Here is a 10,663-nt window from a genome sequence, read left to right as displayed (position 1 = left end):
ACATCTTGTATTGATAGCATAACTAACTTGCTGGTGTCTACATATAGTGGGAATCCTTTGCTGCCTTTATTCTGAACTAAAAAAACTATCCCAAAGCTGACAAATAAAGTGAATTAAAAATTAAATGCAAAGTAATCACAAAAGTGCTATCAGAAAACAACAGTAGTCACATAAAGTGGCAAGAGCGCATCAGACGTAAGCTTGTATGTTTCCTATCCCTCAGAGTCTGCAAAAATGGAGTAGAAGTGGAACTGATGTAGGATACTATGTTATCAAGGAGAAAAACAAAATAAAAAAAGAAAATCGAGAGTAAAATAGCTTTGAGAAGTGGTCCTCCACACAAAAAATATTACAACTGCATTCAGGTGAGAACCTACCTAGAACCAACTTGACCTTTCCAAAGGAAGCAGAACTACACTGTTCTCTCTTGGAGGCCCAAAGAACACAGGTGAGTTGGAGTCTGATCTTGGGAATCTCCCACATCTAATTCTTCACCCATGTACTATTATATTTTCTTCAAATTGTGAAATCAGAGTTTCTATCTTCCACCAGAATTCTAAAACTCAGAGAGCTACTAAGATCAGGCTTACAAATACAACCAGCAAATCAACACTAGAGAAAAAAGAAGCAAATAGATTAACTCTGGTGTTGCCATGCAGACTAGAACATGATTCCTCTCCAGGGGGCAGGACCAGACTTAGTGACCTACTAGATCCTTTCAAGTCCTGGCTTAAAAGTCAGCAGGAAAAAAAGATGCTTTTTCTGAAAGTGAGGCAATAGACAGAATAATTAGTTGCTGAGTGCCACGTCTTGACAGTGATTAGAAGCAAAACAAAACAAAAACCACTGTCCACATGAAGAGTAAGTTATCTTTGCTGCCAAAATTCTGAACCATGATGATATCAAAAGGGTGACAAAGACCATGACTTTCAAGTGAATGAATGCAGAACAGCAATAGATGAAGCAGTTTCACATAGCAGCTACCAAATTTCCCTGGTTTTATTCAAAATGTAGGGTTTATGTCAACTTTTGTCAACTAATCTCTATTATGCTGTTCATTCCCATTTCAGTCAATTGCATGAATACTAGAGTTTTCTCCAATAGAATGGATGTAACAATACAACACTAATTCAGAAAATATGAATATTAGCATAAATGCCTAAAGCAATTCCCACATTTAAAAGTAAAACAATAAAATAAATCAGCTGCATAGTCTGGGCCTACAGGCTACAGACAAGTGACGCCATTTAAAGGCAGAACAATAAAAGTTCGATAAATCCAATCTCTGCAAGATCTAAAGCCTCAGACACAATACACAGCTCCTTTTTAGTCTGGATTCTGGAACTCTGCTTTAAACAAATTTAAAAAAAATAAATAAAAAGGAAGCTAGAGATACTATCTGCAGCCTGAAGTCTAGGAAAAACTTTCTAATTCTTGAGTGGTCCTCATTGTTGAGCATTAACAAACTACATGCCAAATTTGTTCCTGATTGTTTAACACAAGCAAAAACAGTCAAAGAGATATTTAGTCAAAGGTAATGCAAGACACATGTTTGATGAGAGCCCTGAAGCAAAAAATATGAAGATTCCTTTTCCCCAGAATAGTATTTAGTTAATGCACGGAATTTTTCAATGATTCTTGCTTTCTATTTCTGATTTTGAGCATTTAGAAAAATTATCCCAAAGTTCTCACTGGTTAAGAGAAACTGCTGTACATTACACAAAGTCACATCCAGGAAACCCCACTTTACAAAGACCCATTGCTCATACAAGTGACAGGGAAGAGGCAGAAACAAAGTTCCAAATCAAATGTTAAGAGACACGATTGGGGCAGTAATAGTCACCTTCTCACTGGGCTCCATGACATGGCTTTTCTGTAGATTCAAGTGTATTCCAAGTGTAAAAGGGACAATCACAGAAGTGGACCCCATCATATCTTTCCCATGTATATCTTTCTTATAGTTATAACAGAATAACATACTCTTACAGACGGGGGATTTTATGTGTGTTGTGGGTTTTAGTTAACCCTTTGTTTGCCTTATTTTGAAGGTAAATTTAGCCGTAACTTCTGGCTAGTAATGGCAACTGCGAGAGTGGAAATGGAATACTTCAAGTAGTGTGGTCACTTTGGTGTAATAGGAGATCAAAATTTTTCCTTCATATCTACAAAATACCCCTAACCCCCCAAAAACCAACACCCAGTCCCAGCTGTCTAACATTATATCCATGCTGATGGCAGATACTGATTTAACTGAACTCACAGGGCATCAATCACAAAGCCTAATTTTCAGCATCTCTCTGTCTCCCATCCTAACCAAAATGGAAAATCCCCTCTGGAAATGAGCTAGTTTCTTTACCCACTGCAGAATTTAATAATCTATATCTTTCTCTTTCTCATATAATTTTAGATGTAAATTGTTGACATGTTATGCAAATTGGTAAAGTCAAACAGCCATGTCTGAAACTTTATGCTTGAGGGTAGCAATGAAGCATAATATTTACTTTTCGTATATTTACTTTTCGTACATTTTCTCTATTACCCTGTTGTGTTATTTCATAAATAAAGCTTTTACCAATATGGATGAGAAACAATTAATGTCCTTTTGTGCAGTTTTAGCACTAAAATAGCACTATTTGAAATTAACATCATAAAACTATTACTGTAGGACTAATCTTTCACTAAGAGATTGTTACTCCAGTAAATATTCATAATTTATGACATTAGGTTAGAAAAATACTTAGAGTGCTTTAATTCAGTTAGAAATTAGTTAAGTTGGATAAGCATTGTGTTCCTCAACAGGAAGCTGAGAAATAGTAAAATGTCCCTTAGTAAAAAACAAGAACCACATTCTAACTCTGAGGACTGGAGTGGTATTTTATTTCCAGAAGACTTCTCTTCCTTCTTTATGTCCAACATAAAATTCAAATATCCTGAAATCATAATCTAAACAGTTTCATTGGTACATCTTTTATGGACCTAAGGCTTTTGAAACCAAATGAAATTTTAGCAACATACTATTTATATTCTGGGATGGAAACAGTGTTTAAAATATTAATGTCAATAGATTCATAGTGGACTTTCCACATGAGAAAATCTTCAACATTTTTTTCATTTACATGATAGATTATAAGCACATGGTCTGTGATTGAAAAATTCATCGCAGTTACTTCAATAATATTTTCCAAAAGTACAGTTAGAGGGTTACCAGTAATTTTTCTAAAAGGACTGTTCAAAAGCTAGGGAAGGAAGTAAGCTATGCAAGTCATCTCAGTCCATTCTATATCCTTATTATGCTGACTGATATCAAGGTTTTCTGATTATATACCATTTTTCCACCAAACGCGTTCAATATATTCTGGCCAATGTTTGCCATGCAAGTATATTCTTAATACTGAAAATTAATATGAGAATTATCATGAGAGCATTTTCATGAGCCTTAATCATAAGACCATTTTCTTCCTCCTTTACTAATTACTTGTGATTTAAGTGCTGCAACAACTTCTATGCAGCAATTTCTGACACAGGTAAGAGCTTAATTTAATAAGTAATCATTATGGACTGTGCTCATTTCACGCAGATGACGCCAGCTATGGAAAGGGTTCTATGAAAAAGACTACCCAGCCACATAATCCAGACTTGTATTGTAACTATGTGGAATAGCTGAACAAGACAAGAGTGAGTTTCACCCCCTGCTTGGATCAAACATCACAGGTTTGACGAGATTGACGGTTTGGTTTAAAGGATCACCCAGATCAAAATCACCCCAGTCTCACAAAAAGTTTGAGTGAAATTGCTTTAGACAGAATAAGAGGTGACACAGAATCACAGTTAATATGCTCTATATGTTCAGCTGTCAGATCTCCTCAGTTAGTCACTCCTTCCCCGGTTACTTTTATTAATCTTTCTTTGCCTCCCTCTTCTTGGCTCCTGTTTTCCAAACTACCAGTAAAAAGTCAGAGAAAAATCTTCAGGATTATACCTCAAGTTCCTCTTATGCAACAGGAACAGACCTATAACCTGTAGACTGTCAAAATTCAAGACACCCTTTATACAGCTAAAAATATACATGTAATACAATTTATCCACAATTCAGGTCTAGGAAACTATGAGGACATGAGCAAAAGCAGATCTTGTTTCCTTTCTCAACACTGGCAAAATGAAGGAGAGACAAACTGGGGGGAAAAACCCAACCCAGCAAAACTTGCAGTCTAAAAAGCTAAGTTTTGGTAACGTTATTACAAGGACTTCTAATGAGAGTCAGACCACTTTAATAGGTAGTAATGGCAGCCCCACCTACAATATAGCCTATAAAGGACTTTCTTTGAAGATTTAGTAGGCATTCCTGTTGAGTGAGCCTGCACACATTTACAGCAGCTGAGAATTTGATATATATGCATTAACAGAGCAAAATAAATCACAGTTTGACCCTAGCACCAAATAAGAGGTGGTAAGAACAAAATCAGCTGCATTCACAAATAAATGATAACGCTTCATTCTTTCTCTTTCTTTCAAGTTCTGGAATGGATTTTAGTGAAGCCTTCATTCAATGCTAGGTATAATATTGATTTTTTTAAAGCTTTATAGGTTTATATTGGATTACTTGCAGATGATCATGCTGAGAAAAAAAATTACAATCTATAGTTGGGTAGGGTGAAATTGACTCATTCATTAACAAAGAACCCCAATCAACCCAGAGCCCTAAGAATAATTTTACCACTTAAAAAGTACTCACTATCCAGAAATTATTCTATAATTCATATCTATATACATACACAACAAACATATGCATGTTTGCACACACACTCTGGCTTGGAGAATGAAAGTCCTATGGGCAGAACAGCAATGTACTTCAAAATCATTAATCTTTCATCCACTAAAACATCCCAAAACTATCAAATCTTACTGCAGATTAGCTAGAATTCCCCCTCCTGCCATGCGCAAAAATACATTTTTATTTCAGCTTGCAATAAAAACAGTTATATTAAAATCATATGTTTATACAGAGTACCAAATACTCTATACATTTGAAAGTTATCTGTACATTTTTTCATTACTATTTCCAGTGTAGCCAGTGCTTTACATCCAATCCATCTAAGCAATACATTCACTCGGCAGACCCTGCACATCAACACAAGGGGCAAAAACAATTGCCAGACAAGAGCTTTTTGGGAAAGCAGCAGAGTGAGAGTCCTGGTTCTCTTCTGTACAGTGCTTCTTCATAGTTCAACAGGTGACAAAACACATCTGCTTTGCATAACATGTCCCTGTAAAAATCACTACAGAAACACCATTTGTAAGATCTTTACAGCACCCGTAACTATCATAGAAGCCATGTGAGTCAGTAAGCACTTAAACAGCACTTGGTGCTCCCTGTAAAAAACACGCTTGTGGAATTAAAGCCTTGCTTTCCCCAAGTAACTGTTTCTTCTCCTAAACATGGATAGACTTCATTATCCAAGTGTTTACTTGATTAAGAGAATTCTAAGGAGAATTTACTATTGATTAAGAGAATTCTAAAGTAATGTCCTGCATTCCAAATTGCTGAGAGGGTCTACGTGGAATATATTTGTGGAGCTGTTCTATTTCAATTGTCTTACGGCAACACTGTGAAAAGCCCTAACTGGATTCTCACACATGAGTATTTAACTTTGACATCTGCAATAAATGATAGCTCTAACCATAGTTCTAATGAAAGCCTGTTTATCTGTTTAGTCACTTTTCTCCCCAGATACTACAATTCAACAAGTCAGACTTCTCTATTAGGCAATTTCTTTCTATTTTTGAGAGCAGTACATTTGTTTGATTATCAGAGGAAGAGAAACAGAATTATCTTCTGTGAATTAAGGTGGCTCACAGGAATGTTTGTCCTAGGTGACAGCAACTACTTGATTGCCTTAAACTTCTGTTTAAGAAAAAAACTTGTTCTCGTCAAAGAAGTTAAGAACAATCAGTCATTTTAATTTAGCTTTCACTACATTTTTTTTAACTTACTGACAACAGATCTAAATTTATGGCATTGCAAAAAGAAGAAATATTTAGTATTAAAATCCACATCTAATGTTTATTCATAATTACTGTCTGTCTTTAAGCTCTTTGTATGTTACAGAAGTAAACGGCGATGATTTCCACTCTGTTGGGAGATTTCATCACCAAATCTTCTGAAATTTTCAGGGACACACAGCATCACTTTTGCATTCCTTTTTTAACTTAAAAAACTATGATAGTAATTAAGCTAAGCATAACCAATAAAAACCGGCTTTTTCTAGAAGATGGAAAGAGGAGCAAAGGTCTTGTACTTTGGACATTTACTGCAGAACAGCAAGATAGCAATGGAATCTTTCATTTCCTCCCATCCCAGTTTGTACAGCCTAGTGCAGCACAGTGGTACGTGTGTTAGCACTGTCCTTTTCATCCATCCCTCCCTCGGGATAATCATCCTACCTACATTACCAGCTCTTTTGTCTGCTACGAGTTGTCAGCACAGTAAAGCCCCTGACCAAAATGTGTCTATGGGGGCAAGATCTCCAGAACCAAGAGGTGAACTAATAGGTCACATTCAGATATAGAGATTTTAAAGAGACCCACTTTGTATCCATATTGGAATAAAGTCTTGTACCGCACTAACCAGCATGTCAAAAGATGATGGAAAGATCTGCCTAGCTTTGAGTTGAGTACAGGAACATGAAACCAAGATAAAACAAGAACCTTAATGACTTTTTAGGAACCCACATAAGACCATCCCCCTCTGTGACCTGAAAGTTTAATTGAAAATTACTTAGCATACCGCCACAATTTGATTTTTACACAAACACCAAGAAGATTACAGCCAAATAGTCATGTAAACATGCGGATTAAATTCTTTTACTCTGAGGTTTAAACTTCTACATTTTAAAGTGTTCTTCCTATTTTTATTATATTGAACACCAATCTGTCTCAAGAAACCGGTTTGATTAATGTTGGATTTTTCCCAGCTGTGCTTGTCATTTATTGTCTATATAAACTTCATATTCTTTATACGCATAAACACAACACAATCCTAAACCATTCTGATTGGTGTAACACTAGGAATTAGACTCTGAAGCATAATTTTTCTCTGAAGTCATGGCACTTCATATGCAAGTCATTATTTAATGTATAAAATTAATCAGAATAATATATATACTACTCCTTGCACATCTGCAGTCAATTTCAAAGCATCATCTATGCACCTAATTATTTTAGTATTATTTTTGTTAAAGTGGCTAAAGCAAAGATATTTTTCAGAAAATACATACTTGAAAAGTAATTTATGAAAAAAGAAATCTTCAGCCTTTAATACATACAGCTTTGAAATACATCCTACATTCTCTCCTTCTCTTAATTTTCTATAATGTGTATTTATATATGGTAACAATTCCACACCAGACATAATTCATCTCAGCTGCATGCAAAAAAATCTGTCTTTATGTAAAAAACAGCCTAGAAAAGATCTTAAATTAAATGAATACTCACTTGTTTAGTCTTTGTTTTTGTAATGGTGTCCGAAATGGGTTTCTTCCTCTCTTTAACAGCTGTTTTAGAAAACAGTTCTTCAAACTCATGATAATCTATGGAAGGCTCTTCAATTTTTTCCCACACAAGTGAAGCACTAGAATCTCTAAAGTTAAGCAAAAGACCTATGTAGGGCAATGTCAAACTAAATAAGGTCATAAATGGAGAAATTAAAAAAAATAAAATAGCAGCAATTTATAAGTTGTTGCCTAAATTCTACTAGTAGCATTTTGATAAAAACTACTGTCGATTCTTCCTCATACTTCTGGGTTTTCTTTTTTCATGTGTGATACTGTCAGGCTTATTTATATTCACCCACTCTACATGCCTGGGAATAAAAATAGGCTGTATATAGGCTATAAAATAAAAGGCTACAGACACGGACAGGAAGAGAAGTAGAAATAGACAGTTATTTACTGACCACCTGTGCAACAGTGGCAAGAACTTCAGAAGAAAGAATAAATTCATCATTAAATAACAGCAGATGAGTTTATAATTACTAGTTAGAGATATAAGAAAAATATTTATAAGGAAACTTTTTTCATGACCAGCAACGATCTTTTACAAAACCCCCCAAAATCATCAACAACTGAAACCAAGTCATATCAAAGCTATCAGAATCACTTTATGCAAATAAATTGCAGATTGAATCTGAGTCTGCTGAGTGTACAAGGTGCAAAAAGAAAAAAGTATTTCAAGGTCATTGAAGGAAGGAAAGAGAAGGATAGAATGTGTTCAGCATAGAGCCATCTAGAAGGAAGACACTACCAAAACTCGCAGACTGCTCCAGAGAGAGACCAATGCTACCTTGAAATTTGAGGGGAAATCACAAATATGACATTTTCAAAAACATTACACAGAACACTTGGTGGCACACCATCACCCTCGGATCTCTTATCCGCATGTGATATGTAGCCCCAAAGGACACTGAAAACACTACCATCAAAGAGCTTCCATGTGCAAATAACTTTTGTGCGCTTCAAAGAAAATGGGCACCCTATTTATATATCCAACTACACATAAAACCCTGCTTGCGCCCATGCTCGCCCAAAGGCCTACCTAGCAGGAAAGACTTTTGCTAATGATAAACAATACTATTGAGACAGTCATAATGCAGAACCACCACTCTACATTACTCTATGACTTACCTTTTACTGTGGAGCTGAATTCTTGTCCAGTAAAGAGGCTTCATTGGCCGAGAAGGCTCTATTACATGTTTCCTGCTCCCTTTCTCCTGATTCATCCCCATAGCAAATAAACCAGATGGTAATGGAGGAGGAAGAAAACCACAGCCCTGTGGGACTGCTGGGTAGCTGCTGCCCTGGACTGCTGCTGGAAGGGGTGGTGCACTTCCAGGCAAAGGTGGTGGGGCTGGAGGAGGCATCCCCAACCCAGGCAAAGGAGGGGGTGGTGGAGGGACACCAGCTCCAGGTAGAGGAGGCGGAGGGGGCACAGCTACACCAGGCAGAGGTGGAGGAGGAGGTGGAACAGCTCCACCAGGCAGAGGCGGAGGAGGAGGTGGAGGGGGCACAGCTCCACCAGGCAGAGGTGGAGGTGGAGGGGGCACAGCTCCACCAGGCAGAGGTGGAGGAGGAGGTGGAGGGGGCACAGCTCCACCAGGCAGAGGAGGTGGAGGGGGCACAGCTCCACCAGGCAGAGGTGGAGGAGGAGGTGGAGGGGGCACAGCTCCACCAGGCAGAGGTGGAGGAGGAGGTGGAGGGGGCACAGCTCCACCAGGCAGAGGTGGAGGAGGAGGTGGTACAGCTGATCCTGGAAGAGGTGGAGGAGGAGGTACAGCTGCGCCAGGCAGAGGTGGAGGAGGAGGTGGAATGGCCCCTCCAGGCAGAGGTGGGGGAGGTGGTGGCAATCCTGCTCCAGGGAGCAGTGGTGCTGGGGGTGGCAATCCCAGGCCGGGCAGAGGAGGAGGTGGAGGAGGGACACCAGCTCCAGGTAAAGGTGGTGGGGGTGGAGGGGGAGGTGGGATACCCCAACCAGGCAGAGGAGATGGGACTCCTGCTCCAGGCAAAGGTGGTGGTGGAGGTGGTGGAGGGAATCCAGGGCATGGAAGGAGAAGAGCTGGAGGCAGCGTTGGTATCTCTCCACTTGGCAAATGTGGAGGAGGAGGGAGAGGTGCCATTGTGGCACCTGGGAAAGAATGGTCCAGGTCTGTCACTGCTGACACAGCAGAAGAAGGGAGTCCTGAGCCAGGTTGAGGTGGTGGCAGTGGTAATCCTGCCGCAGACATAGGAGTAACAAAGGAATGGCCATGTGCTCCAGACAGGGGGGCAGCCTGTTCAGTCGCTGGCAGTGATGGGGGAATGCTACATGTGGGCTCTGGGGGCAAGGAAGGGGGATGTTCACTACAAGTTACATCTACAGTACTTAGAGGCTGATGGGAAACTGTCATTTCAGTTGCTCCTTCAAATGCAAGGGACAAATCAACTTTGGGTCCTGGAAGAGGTGACTGCGGTATACTCTGTACTGATTGGCTTGCATCCAATGGCACTGAGATTAGCTTCGGCGACAGAATTAAGGAGATTTCAGAACAAAATGTGGGCTGTAGTTCTAGAGCTGTCAAGTTCTGAGTAGGCCCTTCACTTTTGCCCCCTTCTAAGTGCGGTGGTGGGGGTGGCTGTGGCAGTGCACTGGCTGAAGGCATTGTATGTGTTAAATAATCCTCTGTTGGTGACGTTTGTACAGATCTCGCCTGTGACACAGTCCTGGGTGCGGTCTCCTCTTCATTCCTTTGAAGAGTCACACTGCTGAGTTTCCCAGAGTCTGCATGTGCGTGCTCATTTTCCTGCTCCCTCCCAGCAGTCTGTACCTCTGCAGCAGGAAATTGTTTCTCTAGTTCTGCAATTTTTGTCTTCAGATCCTCAATAGTTTGCTCAAGTTGTCGGATGACACTGGCACGCTCCTCAGATTTCACCTCAAAAGCATCCTTTCAAAGAAAACAAATAATAAGGTCAAACAAGGATAACATTCATCATCATATAAAAATTAAAGTTAGATCAAGAATATTAGATCAAGAATACTCTTATTCCAGAGTTTCAAAAATAAGCTAGTTATGTCAAGGCTTGAAAAAGTGAGGAATCATTTTGGCTAACTACATTTTAAGTGGAAGAAGACAGTT

The 10,663-nt window shown here is 39.0% G+C and overlaps 1 protein-coding gene across 4 annotated transcripts in view; it reads right to left on the bottom strand.

The window, feature by feature from the left end:
• FMN2 (formin 2) overlaps nucleotides 1-10,663 on the bottom strand; it is a 151,603-nt gene that overhangs the window by 91,410 nt on the left and 49,530 nt on the right. For 2 of the 4 annotated variants that reach the window (XM_074537540.1, XM_074537541.1), the window contains 2 exons: nucleotides 8,679-10,471; nucleotides 7,492-7,636 (listed from right to left, as the gene is read on the bottom strand). In XM_074537540.1, coding sequence (XP_074393641.1) covers nucleotides 7,492-7,636; nucleotides 8,679-10,471 — 1,938 coding nt within the window. The remainder of the gene's footprint in view (nucleotides 1-7,491; nucleotides 7,637-8,678; nucleotides 10,472-10,663) is intronic. The other 2 variants (XM_074537542.1, XM_074537543.1) reach the window with 2 other exon arrangements.

The sequence above is a fragment of the Zonotrichia albicollis genome, chromosome 3 (assembly GCF_047830755.1).
Source record: "Zonotrichia albicollis isolate bZonAlb1 chromosome 3, bZonAlb1.hap1, whole genome shotgun sequence".
In the NCBI taxonomy this organism is placed as follows: Eukaryota; Metazoa; Chordata; class Aves; order Passeriformes; family Passerellidae; genus Zonotrichia; species Zonotrichia albicollis.
This window is presented reverse-complemented; position numbering and strand designations above follow the sequence as displayed.